Below are 22392 nucleotides of genomic sequence, written 5' to 3'. Positions count from 1 at the left end.
ATACTCCATTTTAAATATCAGACCAGCAAATACCACTAGTTTTTTGGGAACGAAAGATTATTTTTTATTGAAATTCAAAAATTTATTTAAGTGTATTCCGTCGGTACTGTACTTTCCGCTCGAAATTGTGAATGAAAATCGTTTTGTTTTTTATGTATCGTTTAATTGTGTAGCAAAAATGGCACAGCAATTTAGTTATAGAGTACAAGTTAACCGATATGTTCACATCTTTTCAATAAAGTTTGACTCAAATATGGCAAAACTATCAAAAGATTATATTAAGCATTATAATTGTTATTCTTTGAATAATTCTTTTCAGTTTTGATTGTTACAATGTAAAATTACGAAGAACTTCGTTTGAAGTTGATTCATCGTTCACTGACATTGTGAAGACCAACCATATTGGACAGACAGGTCTCATTTATATACTTGATGGGAGTCTTTGCCATTATATGTAGTTGGAATTTTCGCTGATGCTGTAAACTTCTTTTTTTTAAAGCTTTGTATTATCATGAAACAAAATCTTTATCAGATAGTATTGATGTTTTTTCTATGCGATTTTTTTTAATTCTTGTGTGAGCCTTATATTACTATTGCATGAAATGAAACATAGTTATTAAACAGAACAGAACAGAACATCAAAACTTTTGATTTCAAATATTTATCAATGGAATCAGTAAAACTAAAAATAGTATTTTCTGAAACTGTTTCGACTTAATTCAAAGGCAGTCATTCAGCTGTATTAGCTGAATTGGGAATGCAACCTGTTGGTTCGTGTATACAGACATAAAGACTTCTGTTGGCTTTTGGTTGCATATTTTTAAACTCAAATGAAAAAGAGTATATAACGTTCATAAATGATAGTATCTTATATGAATTTCACTCATGATTGGGAAAATTAGAATACCTTTTCTACAAAAAAAAAAGATGTATTTCAGCACTAACAAAGACAATCAATGAAAGATATATTTTTGGGGGGAAAATATTTTAATGATGATGTTTCAATAAATGGAAAAAAGCTAGAACATATCAGGTAAAATATGATCTTTAAAAGTACCTTTTAATGAAATTAGATAAACATATTACAACAAATTGAGCAAAAGTAGGAATAGGTAATAGTATGACAGTTATTCACCGTGGTCAATACAATAAAACTGCATAAGGAACTCATAATTAAAACTTAATAAACTTAGAATCAAAATGTTTAATGAAAGTTCTACTAAACTTCCCTGTTTTAATAAGTTATACAAATAAATGTGTTATATTTTTTTGCGAAGAATATGATATATTTAATATTATTATAATCATTAAAAGTGAAATGTATACTGAGACAAACAACTATAAAGTCAATACTTAAACCGTGTATTATTCATGCCTGGTGTTATCATATATATAAGCAATATGTTTGAAATGATAATTTTCTAGATATGAAATCTTGTGAAAGATAATATTGTCGTAAATATTCACATTCGTCCCAATGCCTAATACATATGTCTGTATTGTGTTCTGTATTTCGTTTAGATATATATAGTTCTTTTAGTGAAAATCTTATTGCTTGGATTTTAAAGTAATAAAATTCATATTTTTTTCTTTATTCTATGTCATTCTTGTAAGAAGATCTGACTAGCATATTATAAACATCACAGGTATTTTTGGCATGCAATGTATTATTTTGATCACTGGAATAGTTCGTAGGGTTGTAACCGAAATATGTATGCAGTTCCTACCTTATGCATAGAATCATTTGAAGTAATCAGATACATTAAAGAATGCTTGCAGTTTCTGCAATAAAATTATTGTCCATCTTGTTTATATTTGTGGCCTTGCTGAAATAGTTTATATCATACTTCAACAAGTGGCAATGCGGTAAACAATACTGAAAAAAAGACAGAAAATATTTATTCTGGCTTCACCCTTACATAAGCCAAGGCAAAACATAATGCAATTTTTAAAACAATAAATCATAAAGACAATTTGGACGAATTTTGTAATTCTATGCTTTATATGAATGATACCAATAATCATATTTGAATTGTATTTCGTAATTATACATGTAAACGAAGATAAAAGGGGTAACATAGACGATTACAAAATGTACCCGAATGCAGAATTTACATGTACATGTAACACATTACAATATTAAAAGGTACATTTCGTTATCATGTGCGTGTTGCATTTAAATTATAAATTTGTTTTATTTTAATAATTAATAATTGAGCTTTGAGGATCTGTTCGGATGCAGTACAATTACAAACATGTTTTTCTTCAAACTTTAGAAACATATAAGGAAAAACAAACAAAGGTTTTCTGAAATCAAGTCAACCTTCATGAAAGCAAGTTTTCTCTTTGAACTATTTTGACATCCATAACTCATCAACTATATGTTATAGGTAAATAGGTATATCATAAAGATCCCGATTTGGACAAATTTGTAATAAAGCAAATACATTTTGTAAGCTGTATGAATTTAGTTATTTTTATTAACTCAGTTGCTAGACAATATAGATGCAAACGCAAAGTAACCAATATGACATAGTAAGCTTAATTTTTATTAATATAAACATAAAATATCCAGACGTTTGAAACGATGTGATAAAAATATAGATATATATATAATGAAAGGAAAATAGAAATGGCAAGTAAAGTAAAAAATCGAATCCTTAATAACATTGTTAGGTTGATTTTCTATACAATTTCTAAATGTTATAACATGTGGTATATCTTAATCATAAGAAATCCGAAGGCGGCATAATTAGCACTTATCACTAAAAAATAACTAACGTATTTGATTAAAATTTCATAGTGATCACAATGATATGCTTCTAAAAAGTAGAATAGTATTCGGTAACTATACTGACGATATGAGTAGATGCGCATTCCTGTACACTTAAACATACTTTGGGTAAATTATGATTAGACGTTCTTACTGAAAACCTAAGAGAAGATAACAAATCATCAGCTATAATTAGCGGTGGGACAAGGCGTCTGTGTAATGATAGGTGTAATTGTCGTAGAAATGAGCTGTAAGAAGTGAAAGATATAGGTTTAAGGCCCAGTCGGGCAGAGAGTTAAGAATCAAATCAACCTTAACATTGTTTAGTTGATTCTCTTTTAAGGAGTTATAATCAAAATGTATTGAATAACATGTCTGTTTCTTCTCGGACGATTTCTAATAAAGATCTGTAAAGCATTGGAGATTTAATTAATGTTATCAATTGTTCTCCATTGGTCAGGAAGAAGTGATGATTATTCTTAAAAGATTTCACACCAAACTGCCATAACATTTAATTTGATATTCTGCATTTGATTTCTTTAGTATGGTTTAAATCAAAATAATATCATTTAATTTTACTAAATGGTTAAACAGCATGAATATTTTATACTTTTGGTTATGCTTCCAAAATAAACAGTGTGCACTAGATATCAAACAGAAAGTCTGTGATGAAGGACTTTTTTGAAATGTCGGTTGTACTGTTTCTGATACTGTTGTAGTATAACTCATATGTATGCTTCCTCAACAAATGTTCAACGCAATGTCATGTATATTCATATGTTTTTCTAAATATCTTTGTTCAACTTTGGTGATACCAGATTAAAATTACTGTGTATTGGTATCTGTGTAAAACCCGGCATTATAACGATAGTTAGTGATTTCTACCATATACTATTTGAAGTAGAGTTATTTTTTTTTACTAACATACTTTCGTTTTGTAATAACGAGTTTTCAGTCACATCAATGCTAAACTTAGCTCAGGTAGACAATATAATGTGAAAGAAAACAGTGACAAAAATATCTAGATGCATCTATTTGGTTACATCGAATAAAGGTATGAGAGTGTTTGGTTTAAGGGAGTTTGGGACTATTCGACTGCGCATAATGTCACGCATGAATTACCATGCACACGAAAATTATTTTATTGTTTTGATTGATTAAAAATGTTATTTTTTTGTATTTTTGTTACTAACAAAACGTCATTGTTATTATGTGTATCTGTGAAAGGCTCAAAATGACTTTCGCCCAATCTCACCATTTCGAACCCAAATTCTGGATTTGTAGGAAACATTATTTTTCCTAATCGGTGACCTATATCTTTTTGGCTAATTCTTTGAAGCTATATTTCAGCTTTTTATATCACAGTTTTGGACCAAGTGTCACAGACAGTTTTTTTTTTATATTTCGATAAAAAATATGTCAACCCCTCTTTTTTTCTATTATTTAATTGAAAAGGGTCCCTATTACATACCTGGTTTAAAGGTAAAATTTTGAGCTTAAAAGGTACTGAACATCCTATATTGTTTTTCGGCCAATTTGATTCACTGTCTGTAAAAATTAAAATAACGAAAACTGCGGCACTTCTGACAAAACTTCGAATAGGTCGAGCCATCTTAAACGGAAGTTATAGTTACAGCAGACTGATATTTCTACACACTTAAGGAAGCTGGCTTGTCATGTTTTAGATTTTTTGTCAGATTTTTGGAATCCTCTGGTTTTATCCATTTGAATGCCTTGAAAAGATTTCCCCGGTGACCCTCATTTTTCTTTTTGTAAATCTTTTACATGTATAATGATAAGCCATCTGTAAAAGTCTTATAAAATTTTAATTACTTTTTAACAGTTTTTGAGAACTTCAACTTGTCAATGATAAAGCTATGAAAAGCCAAGAAAGAATATTTCCCCGCCAAAATTTCATTGGCTAATATCACGAAAACAAGCACGGTGACCTATATATTTTTTTTGCTCTTTGGATTCCTTTATTAATCCCTTATCAATATAAACTAGTGTTTTGAAAAGTTGATAACTTTGAAACTGAGAAGCGAACTCCCTTAATGATGATAAGAACATTTAATCATGTGTGTGTCAAATCAAATTTTTGATTGAAATCTCGAGTGTACGTGAATATTAATATCATATTCTAGTATATCACTTCGTTCTTGTTTGGTATTAAAAACAATGCAATGTAAGGACAATTGTGTTATCTCAATATACAAATCCTCACTTTTAATTCAAATCTATAAAATTATCCAAAAAACTTGATCCCTATAGGCTACAGACATACTCCTTCACACATAGCATGTTTAACATGTACGAACACGTAAACGTTTCGGTAATTATATTGAAGAAAACTTAAAATAAGGGAAAAACGTTACAATTTGTTCCTTTTTTAAAAAGTAGAATGCTACAGTATTAGATGACAGGATAGAGATGATATTGTTGTGTCTTGGAAATGAATAAATATCAATTAATGTCCCGTTAATTTCATTCTGATAACGGCCTCTACGTCATGAAATGATATTGCAAAAATGTACGACCGCAATTGACAGTTATAATAAGTTGTGTTTCTTATATGACTTATTCTGTTTTGACTTGATTTGAATATCACTGTTTTACATCAACATAAAAATCGAATATCCAGTAGCATATTGGAAACCCTCCCACATTGATTCGTAGTCATACAACACACTGCATTCACCAGTTTCCATAAACACTTCAAACGCTTAATATGTTTTTGATGCTTAGCAATACATTGCACAGCCTAATAAATCAGGGTTTGTCATTGTCACGACTTTTTCTGGTTTGTGTTGTCAACTACGAACTTTTTGTAATTTCCGTATAGATGACATTACGATTGATCCATGGGCGAAAACCTATTTCAATATATGTATATTATGTAACACAAAACCCCTTACAAATATAGATTTATTTCGTCTTCAAGCCATTGTTCAACTACTAAATTGTCTATTCTTCTTACCAGCACACTTGGTACAATTAAAAACCTGATAATAAATTGTTCAAATAAGGCCTTCGAAAATAGTGGAATAGATTACTTTTGGAGTGTCAAGAACTCGTTGGAAGTACTTAATAAATCCCATGCTTATATTGGTGATTTTGAATCTGTTCAAAGTTTTGATTTTTTCTACCCTGTATACCACATTGCCTCACATTCTCATTAAGAAAAAATTCACACAACTAATTAAATGGGCATTCAAAAAATTAGAATGTGAATATATATGTTCAAACTCTTTTAGGTCATTTTTTAGTAGCAATAAACAAAAAAACTATGTTAATTGGACATGCTTTGATACTATATATGCCCTTGAATTTTTACTAGATAATATTTTTGTTCGCTTTGGAGATTCCGTATATCGTCAGATTATCGGAATTCCAATGGGGACTAACTGTGCACCACTTATTGCGGACCTGTTTTTGTATTGTTATGAGTTACAATTTATGACAAAAATAAGCAAAGACCCATCGAAACAACATCTGATAAACAAATTTAATAATACTTTTAGATATTTGGATGATATTTTGGCTCTCAATAATGACGACTTCAGTATGTATATTAAGGAAATTTATCCTGTTGAACTTACTTTAAATAAAGCTAATACTAACAATGACCACTGCCCTTTTCTCGATCTTGATATCTATATCACTAATGGAAAGCTGAATACTAAAATTTATGATAAAAGGGATGATTTTTCATTTCCTATCGTTAATTATCCGTTTTTAGATGGTGACGTTCCCTTGTCACCATCTTACGGTGTTTATATATCTCAACTTGTACGATTCGCTCGTGTATGTAACAATGTTTTCGATTTTAACGAGGGAAATTTATGTATTACTGAAAAATAATTACACCAGGGTTTTCGATATCACAAACTAGTCAAAACATTTACTAAATTTTATCATCGGTATAAAGACATCATTCGTAAATATAGCTCAACATGCAGACTTCTAATACGTTCAGGTATTTCACATCCAATTTTTTATGGTAATATTCTTTATAAAGCACAAAGGTGTCAGTATTCACCTCAGAAACTTACAAAACCTTTGAATAGACTTATTAAGAAGGGATATAATTACGATACTGTTGTCAAGTCATTAAAGATTGCATATTTTGTCGTTAATATTGAGTCACTGATAAGGTCTTTGCATTGGAACTAAACACATTTATTCTAAAAACAGTTGTTGGCATGACACAGGTTATGTTCTTCTCATATATGTTATGATGGTATGATACTAAACCCCTAACGGGAAGGATTGTGCCTGATGTTCATATGATGAAATCATAATCTTTCAGTCAGTTTAATTGAAGTCTGGAGCTGGCATGTCAGTTAACTGCTAGTAGTCTGTTGTTATTTATGTATTATTGTCATTTTGTTTATTTTCTTTGGTTACATCTTCTGACATCAGACTCGGATTTCTCTTGAACTGAATTTTAATGTGCGTATTGTTATTCGTTTACTTTACTACATTGGTTAGAGGTATAGGGGGAGGGTTGAGATCTCACAAACATGTTTAACCACGCCGCATTTTTGCGCCTGTCCCAAGTCAGGAGCCTCTGGCCTTTGTTAGTCTTGTATTATTTTAATTTTAGTTTCTTGTGTACAATTTGGAAATTAGTATGGCGTTCATTATCACTGGACTAGTATATATTTGTTTAGGGGCCAGCTGAAGGACGCCTCCGGGTGCGGGAATTTCTCGCTACATTGAAGACCTGTTGGTGACCCTCTGCTGTTGTTTTTTATTTGGTCGGGTTGTTGTCTCTTTGACACATCCCCCATTTCCATTCTCAATTGTATATTACATCCGTAAGGTAAAATACTAAAACATAAGAGTAGTGAAATCACTTATATTTAAAATAAACATTTTTTTATCTGCAGATATAAGAAACCACTTTCCTGTATTTTACTTTAATGTACTAAAATAACCATGATTAGCAGTATTTATTAAAAGAGAATAGCTTTTTAAAATTTGACAGAAAGACCATTTTAAGGAAGTTATGAAGCGTACGTTTTATATATTACTAGTACATTTGATTTCTAATTGGCAATTTCAAACAGGCCGATTTTTAAGCCTTGTTTTATGATTTTCAAAAACCACCTTCCCCTGTCTATATTTTGATCAATATATATATGTAGTAGTGCATGTTATGTGTTTTGTTTGGCATTAATTATACCTGTTGCATACACTGACAAACGCCGTTCTCCTCCGCATATATGTGTTGAGTCACCATAACAATGTGTGTTACAAGCATTATCATTTACATTCTCTGGTCCATTACGGAAGGCATTATCACCACATAAACACTAATTAGCAGACTGCAAATAAAAACATTGGCGAATTTTAACTGCGTTTGATTGTAAAATATGCAGGGCTATTTGTTAATTATTTTACCCTTGATCGTACATACCTCAGTACCTGTATATTTAAAACCCTGTCCTTTACAGTAAAGTATGCATCTATTATTTTCCATCACACTACCATTTCCAACGACTCTTTTGTAAAAGTGTGGCAGTAGCCTATCTTCAGTATCCCAAAAATATCCAAGGTAATTAAACGAGCATTAGCAAATATAAAGAAAGAGTAATAATTGTAGCACCAAAATACAAACATCTTCTTAGATAACATAATATTTTAGTCAATGAGAAAATTATGAAGTATCTTATTTTAACCAAATTCAAAGTTACTGCATTCTAATGTTAAGGTTCCCACCAAGACGAATGACTGAATTCTGAGACATCAAAATCTAGCAAAATTAAACCAACATAGGTATACTTTCACGATACTACAATCTGGCGATACCTGTAGTTTGCAATTGCACAAGGTCATGTTTTTCTCTGACTGTAAATGTCGTCTTTACACTAAATCCATTGGATGTTGGATGTGTACAGATTGATATTTCAGTCTTAAATACATGACTTTTTCATTAGTAGTTATTGGCTTTGAACTAGCTGTCAGTAACTGCGACCACTCTCATATATATACTAAGTGTATTTTTGTTTTTGAGATGTATAAGTACCCATCCATGTTCACTCTGTGTTTTTGTTAGATGTATTTCTATTTGTATCCATCTGATGAGTTAAGCCTTTTTCAACTGATTTTTATAGTTTGTTCTTATGATGTACTGTTATACCACTGTCCAAGTAACAGAGAGGGTTGAGCACTCACAAACATGTTTAACCCCGCCACATTCTTTGTGTGCCAGTCACAAAGTTGGAGCCTATAGGTCAGTGGTTTTCGTTGGTTTTATTTGTTTTTCGTAAATTGTTTTGTTATAAATTAGGCAGTTAGTTTTGTCAATGAAATGATTTAATATTTTTCATATCGGGGCCTTTTATAGCCAACCATACGATATGGGGTTTTCTTATTGTTTAAGGCCTTGTGATTACCTATAATTGCTTATATCATCGTTTTTTTTTTTTTATATTCTTAATATATTAATGAGGCATGTTCCCATTTGAACTATTTTTAAGCGATGGTAAATCTTTAAAAACATATTGGTCTGTTAACTTGAACAATACTAAAGCACATATTCTAGTAAACAGTGTCGACTTATACTTTAATTTAACAACAAGGACAGAGGTTTTCAATTTTCCAACATCAATTTTTAGTTATAGTTCATCCAGATTTTTGAAACGATGTGATAAAAAAAAAAGTATTAAGATGATATCTTCACTATAGTACAAATATATAAAGGTACAATGCATGACCTTCGACAAAAATTATCTGTTTTATTAGATAAAAATATGCAATTTAAAATTCTCGCTATTCCTATTTCAAACGGAAATAGTATCAACATAAAATCAAATATTATTTTGATTTTATCTTATTCTTGTACTTGTTCAAACAAGTGAAATGCTTTAAATTTACTGAAATCATAATAAGTGTATTTTTCTTTATAATTATTATATAGAGTTCTTAAATTACTTAGGTCTTGATAGCTTTGTCTTGTATCTATATCGTCCGTCAGAGGCAGATTTAGGGGGGGGGGGGCAGGGGGCCCGGCCCCCCCCTTTTTTGGGAAAAAAATTGGTTGCTTATATAGGGAATCATTGAAGCGTGACTGGAGCGGGCCCCCTCTTAGGTCAGTCAGTGGGCCCCCACTTATGAAAATTTCTGGATCCGCCACTGTCCGTATTTGTATTTATACATCGCATAATTTCAATATGAAAACCGGTTACATTTTTTCGTCAAGATTTAAGATTTTATTGTACACTCTGACAGTTTACACTGTTACAAGGCAGATATACATAATATACAGCTTGACAGAAGTGGTATAATAGCAGAACAAAATTGAAATAAACATATATACAGGTCAATTCAATATAAGTCATCAAACACACCGTAACATACGGTTGTTTGACCTGTTATTTAAACGATCCAAACAAATACACATATCATGATAAAGTGCGCATATTCAGTCAAGACTTTTTTTAAATGACAGTTTGCTAAATTTGGAATTTTAAAAATATACAAAGACACGCAGAGCACATAGTCCGACTTCCTCCTTCTACGGTATTCAATTTCAAGGTGGACATTTTATAATGTACCGAGTGTTTTTCTTATAGAGGATGCATGTATGTTCTCAGATTTTTTTAATGTATTTTTTTCACGAATGACAGAATGTTGAACTTACATTTAATACAGTTTGCAAGGTTTGTCTGCAACTATGCACACTACCCAAACGTTTACATCATACAGAGAATATACTATTATATTAAAAACGTGTATTATTTATCTTTCACTTTTACAACTGACGGAATGTTTTTATTAGTAACCTTTTTTTTGGTGGCTGCACTAGAAATGCGTCTTTTAGACTCAACAGTTTCAAATTGTACTGTGTCGTCCTGAACATGCCTGGAATATTTGCAACTGGACATTTGCAACCTCAAATCAATCAATTCAAACTGTCCTTGAAAATCACTGTTCACTAATAACATTTTTGAAGCAGAATGTGCACCCTGTTAGTTGGAAATAAAACTAAACCAGTAAAATTAATAGGAAATTTACGAAACCAGACAGGGAAAATGAAAACAAAATAACAAACACCATTCAGATCCCGTTACATGTTTTTTTCAATACCTCTCAGATAAAAGCACGTTACTCTATACTAAGTAATTTCATCCTTTTTCTGCCAAAATGTATGCATATCGGTTAACTTTGAAGAAATCTATCTAAACAAAAACAAACAAGGATGGTGACATGTGTCTCTATACATTCACATGCTCACAAAAAAATCCTGGAAATTGTTAGTATTTAGTCTTTCTCCATATATAAGAGATTGTAATGAATTAGTGACGAGGTTTGGAATATTTTTTCCGTTAGTATGCCATTTTGGGGAATTTTCTGCGACTGTCAAACAAGTGAAAGGTTTGACTAGCCATGAAACCAGGTCCAATCCACAATTTTCTACATAAGAAAAATTAATGCCTGTACCTATTAGGAATATAACAGTTGTTATTCATTTGTATGATTTTGCAGTTAGATTAAGGACTTTCCGTTTCAATATTTCCTCGGGTCGTTTTTTTTTTTTTTTTTTTTTTTACTTTTTATTAGCACTTGAATCGTTTGATTAACTCATTTATTACATAATTGTGTTCTTGCTAAATTTTAATATACATTTTCGTCTCCTTTTTTATCCCCCTTTCTCCTTTCCCTTCTCTCCCTTCTACCACCCCCTCTCTCCCTTCTTCCGCCCCTCTCTCCTATGCTTCCAATACCCTGTCCAGGCCTTCATTAATATACAGTTTTGTAAATCATTTTCGCCATCAATGATAATCGTTGCCATAAATGCTAATTTGGCATGTCATACTTGATAGAAATGCGGACGTGAAAGAAAGCACCTTTCTTAAAAGCTTCAATGAAGATGAATCTGGGATGAATCTCCTAGTTTCCAGATCATTCCAGGGCGACGACCTCGTCATTTATAAAACAAAATACATGTTTCTGAAGGTAAAGATGTAATTAAATTAACATCAATATCCATCTGTTGAGTAAAAAATATTTATGCAAAATGTGTTCCTGTTAAGAAACCACCATTCCTCGGAGATTACATTCTAAACAAAGTTTTGCAGTTTTTACGCTACAAAAGACATATTCATGCTTCGACATGATTAACGTCTGGGTCACAGGGTTCTTAATATTGAAATTTAGAATTTAGTAAAAAAAAAAAAAGGAAATGTTTTAGTATGAACAACTTATAAAAAACTTCATTCACATTCCTAAATTTCTTTGAAGTTTGTCACAGCTCCTTCTGATTTTGGTCAAAATTCGACGGTCTGCCAAAATGTCACTTTTAATCCATGAATATTAGATACGGGAATATCCTGTTTTCCTGTCTCAAATATGTTCATTTTAGTCCTAAAGAAACAAGCCATTATCTAGCATGAAGATAAGTTTGTCGTTGGATCCCAGGGAATACCAGAAATCCTCTCCGGTCTGCAGTTCGTTTAAAATTTCGATGATTCAATGAAAACTACGAGAAGATCAGAGTAAGACGAATTGTTTTAAACTGTTTTTTTAAATGTTTGACTATGAGCGTATACCTATGTCACACTTAAATATTTGAACTGCATCAACATATATATTCAATGAATTTCTGGTATATATCATCGTGGGCCGTAGGTACGCTCATGGATAGTTTAATATACAGAAAAGGTACATGTATGGAAAATGCCATTTTCTGACTTTTCGCGAATCGTGATGTACTTTCTGAAACAGAGCTTGAATAATATCATTAAGGGTCCACTGGTTATGGGAGTTGGATAGCATTTTGTCCAGTGGATAGCTGGACAATCTTTAACCAGTTTTTGAACAACACAATTTAACCTCTGGATAGCAATCCACTGAATAAACATTTATCCAATCTACAAGCTTATCCAGTGGATAACTTTATCCAGCCTTTTGAACAACCGGGCCCTGGCAGTTAACTGACGTGCCAGCTCTAGACTTCAATTAAACTGATTGAAAAATTATGTCTTCATCATATGAATATCAGGCACAATCCTCCCCGTGAGGGGTTTAGTATCATACCATCATAACATATATGAGAAGAACATAACCCGTGTCATGCCAACAACTGGTTTATTAATAATAAATGTGTTTAGTTTCGATGCAAAGACCCTATAATCGAATCAATATAAACGCCAAAATATGCAATCTTTAATGACCTGACAACAGTATCGTAACTATATCCCTTCTTAATAAGTCTATTTAAAGGTGATTTATTTGACAATGATTAATCAATTATCAAATTTTACAAATTAACAGAGACACATGAAGGTTACGAACAAGATCTAATGGACTCATATGTTCTCCAAAATGAAGCGAGTTAATGAATCAGCTTTTAAAAGACTACTTGTTGAACTGGTTAATTGCACACTTGTTTAAAGATGTTTGATGATCGCTTCATTTATCAAAAATCAAACTTAATGGTTTGATTGATAGCCTTGGTTTTGTCAGTTACATTTTGACTCGTCAGTGTGGATGTTTTGATATACTTCGCCTCTCTTTTGCTCATAGTTTAACGAGAAAAGAAGTGACTTTCCCCAATACTAAAGATCTGATTTAATAGAAACAGTAGCTTATCGATGGTCTATTTGTTCATTGTTTAAGAATAGCATATCAAGCTTACGGTTACAAACAAAAATTGAGGACAATACATGAACACTAACAGACCAGGTATGTTGATAGTTAAAGCGTCCCCTGTAATGCATGTTTACCCTTGCATGATAATCCAAAGTTGGTTGATATTTTTTAATTTATATATTTCGATTAAACCTCCATAATATTTAAGCAATCTGGAAATCTTCTGTTTGAGATACAATTAGTCTTCAGATATTTTGCATTCTTAACAGATGATGTGAGCATACAAATAAGCGAATAACGTCATAATAAATGACTATAATATGTTAGAGAGGGTTTGGCTCCAGCAAATATATTTACATCGACATTCGATATATTAGTTTTTTCTCATTGTTGGAGACACCATGGTTGCTTATACCTTTTACACTACTTCATCTGAACTTTGATAAATAATTGGAAATCTTACTTGGTCTCCTTTTGTTTACATCACAAATACCCTGAATATATCCCCCTCATGTGTATATCTGTTTTTTTTTTTCTGTTGGTAACATAGTCCTCATACACTTTTTGATACGGCATTTGTTTTATTTGAGCAGTCAAAATGCGTTGACTGTATATTACTATGTCATATACAGTAATTAACCTGATATCACTTTTCCCCATGCATACTACATTTAGTTTTCATACGACCTCTTCAAATGTTCTTGTTTCCAATGTATACAATGATGCATGGAACGACTCAAACATTTCTTTTACAATTTTTGTTAATAATTTTTTGTTTGAAACCTATAAATCATTATGTTTTATTCTTACTGATTATATTTTAGTCCATACTTAAACGAATTCGTTCACCATGGATTGCAGGTTTCAGCAGGTAATGTACATTTCATTGTGCTGTATACTTCTCTGCCTGATATGAGACCTTTTAGGGGTGGATTTTCCACAATTTTATTTAAATCATAGATAAATAAAATTTAAACATTAAAGAACAATTGAAAATGTTTTTTTCTAGATTGCAGTATTAAGACAATAAGACATTAACGTGACATATCAATGATGCATTATTATTGACTATGTAAAGGCGAGTCATAGCAATATAAAAGTCGTAAACACGATGATGGAAAAGTTTTGTACCGTTGATGTTAATATTTGGACTATATGAGAACTTCCGCAGACGATGACTCACAATTGGATTTTTAAATATACGTCGGTACTAGAATTCTAAATATTGTGATCATTTCAAAATAATTTAATTTCGGATGTAACGCGTCTTCTGATTAGATGACATTGTTTTGTTTTGTTTCTCAGCTCATAGGCATAATTTTCTCATGTGACCGTGACGTCATCAAAGTTTTGTCATGGTTTACTCGGGTTTAAAATGGAATTAAGAATTAAATTATAAGAAATGACTGGAATATTTCTTCTGTCCATTCGGAATAACATAGAAAATGTGCTGCACATTTTAAAATAACCCGATACGCCCACATTTTTTATGTTATTTCGAATATTACAGTCATTACTTAGTGAATTTGCATTTTTCAAATATTTAAGTAACCATTAATATTAGAGAAATATTTTCATCGTGCATGATTCCAATTCTTTGTATGCTAATGATTTAGATCCCTTTTGGTTTAAATACTGATTTTATATTTTCCTTTTTTCGGCCTGGTTGATAAGGTGATGCTAGTTAATGATTGAAATGCGTATCTGGTGCCGTAAACTCTGTAACACTTAACATGTAAAGTTATAAAAGATACTAGTAAATAGTTCCCGGGATCATCAGACCTTACAATATGACATTGGTGACTGCCTTGTTTTCAAATGACGGAGTAAAAATCAGACTGAAATATCAGTTTGCTTTACTAGAACACTTTATCTTTATATGGGATATAAAAATATAGCCTACTATGTCAGCAAGTGAAGACCATTTTGAAAGATATAAAGTTCAGAAATAACATCTTCTATTCAAACTGCTTTATTCTTTTTCCGTACAACATATTTTATCAAGACATTAAATAATTTCAACGACTCAATCCATAAATTTTTTCTTCGAGTCAATACGGGATTAGATGTTATATTTGTGAGTTCTGTCACGTCTGATCATGTCTGCAGCTTTCTCTCCAATCATCATGGCTGGTGCGTTTGTATGACCTGACGAAAGATATCTCATAACGGATGCATCTGCCACTCTTAGGTTCTTGATACCAATAACCCTGTTAGACAAAAGTATGTTGATTTGTAAAATGAAGGAACGACTTTAATATTTGTTTCTGTCTATGAAGAAATAGAATCGAAACTGTGGTGTATTGAAAGTGTTTACATCTTTTACAGTCAGTCTTGATAATGTTATCCTAGATTCCATTTTTAAGGAATAATTAATTTAAAAAAACCGCTTAGGACGTAACGGTCACACGTTATGACGTTCATCCAACCAGAAGGCGTGTTACATCAATAATCAACGATATGTGAATAAATGAATTAACAATAAATGATTAATAATAAGAAGAAAGTTATAAATGTATAATTAAAATCCTGGTACCTTTGAAAAGTATATATGAACAATTGTAATGCAATTGGAATTAAAAAAAAACAAAAAAACAATCTCCAATCCGTTTGAAACTCTGTTATCTAAACTGATATAGATAGGATGATATAATCTGACCATATACGTTTATGATGTTGTGTGTGATCTAGTTTTATAAGTTTTGCATATTTGACGTAAAATGACAATTTTACAACAAAATCATTTATAAAATATTTATATGTGTGCAAAGCCTTTAACAAGTTTAATAGTGAGTATACCTCAACATCTTTGATTGTATATACCCCTTTAAACACAATCTTTTTGTATTGGCTCATATATTCATACGCATAACACTATCTTAACTTGAGGTTATTTTCATTCAGTGTTTGAAGTTTTTTTAAGCTCAAGCAATCTACAAAAAAGTACAAAGTATCAATGTACACTTCAAGTTAAAAAGTCCAAACAGTGGCGTTGACATCTCGGTTACCTTAATACGTTGCTAACAATAACAATGTGTTATAATTAGTAATATTGTAAAGACATTCATAGACATTTTGATGTATGGCAGCAAACTATGTTGTGAAAATCAATCTCTCATTAAGTATTACAATACCTTAATCTTGAATCTACAACAACCGAAGGGTCATTAACTGATCCCATTCTACATGTTCCTATAAAGTGAGTTGCCGTCGTTAGGAAATTTCGTCCAATACACCTCCAGTAATTACCCGAATCAAAAATGTCTTCACTACAATGTCCAGGTACATCTTGTCTCACCAAAGTAGCACCAATAGATTTCCATGCTTTAGTTTGTTCTAACGAACGCATAAACCGAATGCCTGCAATTATATTTGAACGTGATCCAATACAATAGCGTGGGATATACCTTATGTGAAATGTCCTATTGACAGTAAGTTTATTGTGTGCTTTTGTTAGATATATGTTGTCCAATAAAACAGTCTTTGTGATAATTTAATCGTTTCTACAGAATTTTGTAAAAAATATATTAAGATATAATCGTATGCAATTGACTATTGACAAATGAAAAACTTAAATGAATGTGGACTGTCTCAATAAAGGGAATAATTAATTAAACAATAACGTAATTGGAAAAACAATTTAAAGAAATATAATGACAATTATTACAATACTGGTACTTTCAAAAAGTACATTTCGAACAATACTTTCCGTTCTACTGTTAATACTATTTGTGGTAAAGTCCATTTGACGAGGCTCAGTACTTGTACATTCCGTCATTGTGTTGTCTAATCTCTATTTTCGTTTTTGCTGATGTGCTGTGTATGTTTGCCTGTTTGTGATTCTTTGTTGATTTGTTTGTTTTATAGGTGATAAAGATTATAATAAGTGTTGACTGATGTACCCCTACTTTTGACATTTTTTGTTTGTTTGATTTGTTCAAACATCGATGTCAATATAATTAAATTTTATACGACTGTTATACAAGTGAGAGGTTGAGTAGCTATATTTAATCCACCATTTTCTACATAAGAAGATACCTGTACTAAGTCAGGAATATGACAGTTGTTATCCATTCATTTGATGTGTTCGATTTGCCATTTGATTAGGGACTTCCGTTTGGTATTTTCCTCAGAGATTAGTATTGTTATGTTATTTTGTTATCATTTCCTCACACTATAGTTGTGATATCCTTAGTTATACCTCTAACAAAGTCTTTAATGTCCTCTGGGTGAGAAAGATATCGCGGATCTATCATAGGAGAACTAAACGGTGAATTGTCCAAAAGCTGCAAATAACCTTTACTTCTTGGTTGTAATAAAAACATTTTCATTATGAAACTATTTTGATCCACACGTTTTAAATGTTCTTTTACAATCTGAAATATGGGTATGAAATAATTAACGTATGCCAAAAAAATACTGTAATGTGTTATTAGAAACTACTTTCTTTAATTATTCAAAACACAATTAATATTTTTGATGAAATGATGTTTAGACGAATTTTGTTCCAGAATATTCAATCACTAATCAAATAATAAAATAGAGAACAAATAATTGTGTATTTTCACAATAAATTAGATACAAAAATTGGGAAAAGCAACACTTTGTCTGGAGTTAAAAGATAGCTTATTTAACATTGAGACTACCTCGATGATATATATAGCACATACAAGATACACTTTAAATTAGAAGAAAAAGATTTGAGTAGAATCGTTCAGAAGTACAGTCTCCTAGTACGTAAACCTGTGGCTTGTATTCTAGCTAACCGGAACTGCTATTCTAGATGTGATTTTGATTTAGTATTGAACTAAGTAAAATTTAATAGCAGTATAACTAAATAAATTTTTATCGAACCATTTAAATACCTTATACAATATCAATTTTCAATCAAGTAAACTCCCAAAAACGCCATTGCATTTTCTTATGACAAATCTCATGAAATAAGATTCTTAAAATGTCACTACATGTATATTAACGGATGAACCATGCTGCTTTCATTATTCTTATAGCATACAGACAAGAGAAAGTTAAAAATAATCTATTTGTACAAATATAATGATTAAGAAGAAAATGTTAACAAAGATACTTAATATTTATTGAAACTTATTTTATATATTACTTCTTTTTTAAATGCCAGGTATGGATCAAGAACCAAACCCTCTTCATATGCTTTGTTAGTAATCTGAAGTTCAATTTGTGGACCTCTTGTATATAGCGGGTTGACATTTTGAAGAATTACTCCTTCAACTTCGTTTCTTGAAAAAATTCCTTCAAATACAAATTAAGAAATTAATATAGACGTTGATGACATGAAAATCAATTATATGGTAATTTAAATAAATTTCCTGATGACAAACTATATTTTTTTTCGAAGGATTTTCTAATCCCTTAAAAAAGGATTACCTTTGCCCTATTAAGTACTACTTTGGGGAATTTTGGGTCTACAATGATATTCAACTTTGTAATTGTTATATATGAAAAGTCTTCATAAATATTTCGATTTGAGCGTCACTGCATGATGTATCTTATGTAGATGAAACACACTTCTTGCGTATTGCATTAAAATCCTGGTACCTTTAACACGGCCGACACTCGGCTAACCGAGAGATTGGTCGGTTAATCTATATTGAGTATGCGGCTATATGGGCGATTGGTCTGTTAATCGGGTTGGTTATACGTCTGTTAAGAGTAAAACGCTTTATTTAATGTTAAACTCTATTAAATATACAGATTTTTGGCATGTTATAAGAACCAAATAAAAAAAAGAAAAGTGTCTGACAAAATGATATCTATCATAGAACATTTTGCATTTGTAAAAACATTTCTTAGTCTGCGCAGTTTTCAGTAAAACTAAAAGGCGTCGCGCAAGTATGTAGTATTTATGCTTATACGCATATAAATTTTTTGAATAAAAGGCGAAACAAACAAATTTAGATATCATTTAAAGGACAAAAAATAGTACTGTGGTTCTAAAAAATAAATTGACATTAGTAAAAAGTTCATAATTGTAAAATAACGTGAATAATACCACGTTTTAGTGAAAATTATAGGACTAAAGTCTGTTAATGGGTTGGACAATTGAAATTGTGTCAGTTAAGAGTTATTTAGCCACGACAAATTTAAGAATGAGATGTTCCTGAGTAAACACAAATGACAATACGGTGCCGCAGTATCCTAGAAAGAGCATTTTTATTTTGACTTTCTTTGCATTTTATTGAAGGGTGTGTCACTTCAATATAGCGTGATATGTATTGGCCTCTGGAATATGCATGAATTTTTTATTGACGTTTTCAATCAGCCTTAATTTTTGTGTTTGTTTGAAGTAGCACGTTCTCAATTCCGACTGAAAGTGTCTTTCTAATACAACACAGGGTACATATAACGTGTTCTCGTTCACATATGAACATGATATTTGTCACTGGACGTTAAACCCTAATTCGTCAGCATCATCCAATTGGTTCTTTTCTTCTATTACTTAATCATATGTTGTTTACAAATCACTCTAAAGAAGTAAACGGAAAGGAGCGAATTCAGCTACATTTGATTATTTTAAGTTTCAATTAATTTTATTCCGTTTAGTTCCTTTCTACATAAGTGCAGAGGAGAACTACAGTTGTCTATGGTGGCCGGTGAAGTCCATTTCGCGTTTTCGCGATTTCGCCTTTCATATCCTATAGGGCGAAATAGCGAAAACGCGAAGTCGAAAACGAGAAATCGGTTTCGCATTTTCGACTTCGCAATTTCGCGTTTCCGCCATATAGTATATGTAAGGCGAAAACGCTAAAGCGCTAAAACGCAAAATGGCATTAACCTGCCACCATAGTTGTCCGCATGTAAACTTCTAGAATTTGTCACCAATACAAGTACATCGCAATCCGTTACTGTTTCAACAGTCATCGGTGTTTCATGTGTGTATTCTTAAACAAGTATTATTTTTCTCTCGTTTTTAGCAATGTATCACTCTCTACTGTCCTTATATATTATTCTATATTCTGCGTTTCCATCCAGATTCTCGTGTATACCATGAGGGTCCGGATTGGGGGTTTTGTTGATTTCTGTACTCTTTAAATTGTTATGTCAATTTTTTCTACATTTTGTTTATCTTACTCGTTATTCTTTCTTTCTTTTCATATTTTGTCATCCCAATATATTTTACTTACTGATGTTTAGTTACATTACGACGTTTATCTCTGATTTATATATATTAGTTACCAATGTAGATGACAAATTTGTGTCATGCATGACAATTAAGGAGGCTCGAGGGTATAAAAATTTCAGAAAAAAATTAAACATTTGTTTTTCATAACAAATTTTATTTATTACCTTTTGTAGTTGTTACTTTATCATATGGTACAAAAAACATTCAAAACAATTAATTCGTGTTGGCTTCAGATGACTTTTAAAATGTAAACATCATTGAAAAAGTGCCAAATTATCTCCCTTTGGTGGAAAAATGCCATTTTTTGGCTTTAAAATTGAAATATCTCTTTTAACTCATCGGTGACCTATATTTTTTAATATAATTTCGATATATGCTGTACTTAAACTAAATTGTTGTAAAATTTGAGCGATTTCTGTAATAAATTTCTTTTTTTATTTCGATATTACATTTATTTCTCCTATTAGTTCAACAGAAAAAAACACTTTTTCAAAGATGTATGCTTCTTTCGGAGGCAGATTGTGAGCGCAAATGAACGGTGACCCCATTTTTTTATTATATTTTTCTATTAACTATAAGATAAAGTTCATTTATAGAAAAATATAGAGAAATCCTATATAAATGATTTAGACCCGCGAACCCCCTTAAGCAGAATCAACATGATATATGCGATCATTCTTGGATGAAATTAATATTACTTTAATATTACACTTTTTGAAACCATTTTTATCAATTTTCAATCGCATGTGTGGTTTCCGTATATGCTATGTTTCATTGCTCATGTGGTGTTTTCGTATATTTTAGCCGCTCGTCTTGAGCCTACTCATTTGATCCGATAGCACCCCATATAGCAATAAAATTATACTTTTATTGCCATCCATAACTCTTAACAAACCAATTAACAGACCGAGTTTTATACATCCGACCCATTAACAGACCAGGTTTTAAATAAAGATTGATTTATGTCACCAAAATACAGATTTTCGTGTAGATTTTTTACACAATGATATCAATATGGTTAACAAACATAATGCCTTTCTTTTTTCGATGTTCAAAATATTGAATGCAAGTAAATTTAACCAATGTGTCATTTTGTGTACATTTTATGTGTGTAAAATGTGTATAAATTTATTGATGAGTAACCTGCCTTTTCACTTTATAGATCGTACATCGAAGCTAGAAAAATAAAAATTACACCACTGAATTCAGTACATTGAATTGTTTTGTTAGACATGAATACTTTTTATGATGAAAATATATTTAGAAAGTTATACTATGAAACATGCTGAACTTTCAATGATTTTCTCGATGACATCTGATTAACAGACTTTAGCCAACCCGATTAACAGACCAACCGCCGATATAGCCGCATACTCAATATAGATTAACCGACCAATCTCTCGGTTAGCCGAGTGTCGGCCGTGTTTAATAACTATTATGTTCTAACTTTTTTATTATTTCCTTTTTCATATGTTTACTTTGCGTTGTCATGTGATAAAACAATGCATTTATTTTGACCGTTATAATGTGAAGAGCAAATGAGTTTTCTTTAAGGTTTTAATTAGGTTTTTTTGCATATTGTTACTGGAGCATTTCCAATTGGTCTTATGTAAATCAAAAACGTATGTACGAACTGTTGTCTTTTTATTAAAAGTTGTATACATCTTGTTTACTTTAAATATAACAAATGCATGATGGCAATTTAATTAATAAAGATGGGAAACAACACGTTTAATAAATTATTGCGTCCGAAGAGCTTTTCTAGATTTACCTTCATCAGGAACGATCAAAGCCAAACATTTGAAATCCGAAGATGTATACGTACAGAAAATCGTTGAAGAGCTATGTGTCATAAAACCCT

General features: G+C 31.2%; 1 protein-coding gene across 1 annotated transcript; it reads right to left on the bottom strand.

The window, feature by feature from the left end:
* Positions 1-15434: 15434 nt before the first annotated feature.
* Positions 15435-17703, bottom strand: LOC139497668 (glucose dehydrogenase [FAD, quinone]-like). Its single transcript, XM_071285900.1, has 3 exons — positions 17574-17703; positions 16507-16732; positions 15435-15582 (listed from the first exon to the last, which is right to left on the bottom strand). The coding sequence occupies exons 1-3, from the start codon at positions 17701-17703 to the stop codon at positions 15435-15437; spliced, it is 504 nt and encodes a 167-aa protein (XP_071142001.1).
* Between the last annotated feature and the right edge of the window lie 4689 nt (positions 17704-22392).

This window comes from Mytilus edulis, chromosome 12 (assembly GCF_963676685.1).
Source record: "Mytilus edulis chromosome 12, xbMytEdul2.2, whole genome shotgun sequence".
NCBI classification, from domain to species: Eukaryota; Metazoa; Mollusca; class Bivalvia; order Mytilida; family Mytilidae; genus Mytilus; species Mytilus edulis.
The sequence above is the reverse complement of the archived record's forward strand: the minus strand, read 5'-3'. Positions and strand labels throughout refer to the sequence as shown.

Excerpts from the sequence above, each read along its gene's own strand:
- LOC139497668 (XM_071285900.1), bottom strand. The coding sequence starts at position 17,703 with ATGAAAATGTTTTTATTACAACCAAGAAGTAAAGGTTATTTGCAGCTT. Across the intron at positions 16,733-17,573 it reads CATTAAAGACTTTGTTAGAG|GCATTCGGTTTATGCGTTCG; the intron begins GTATAACTAAGG and ends ATATAATTGCAG. Across the intron at positions 15,583-16,506 it reads GTTGTAGATTCAAGATTAAG|GGTTATTGGTATCAAGAACC; the intron begins GTATTGTAATAC and ends TTTGTCTAACAG.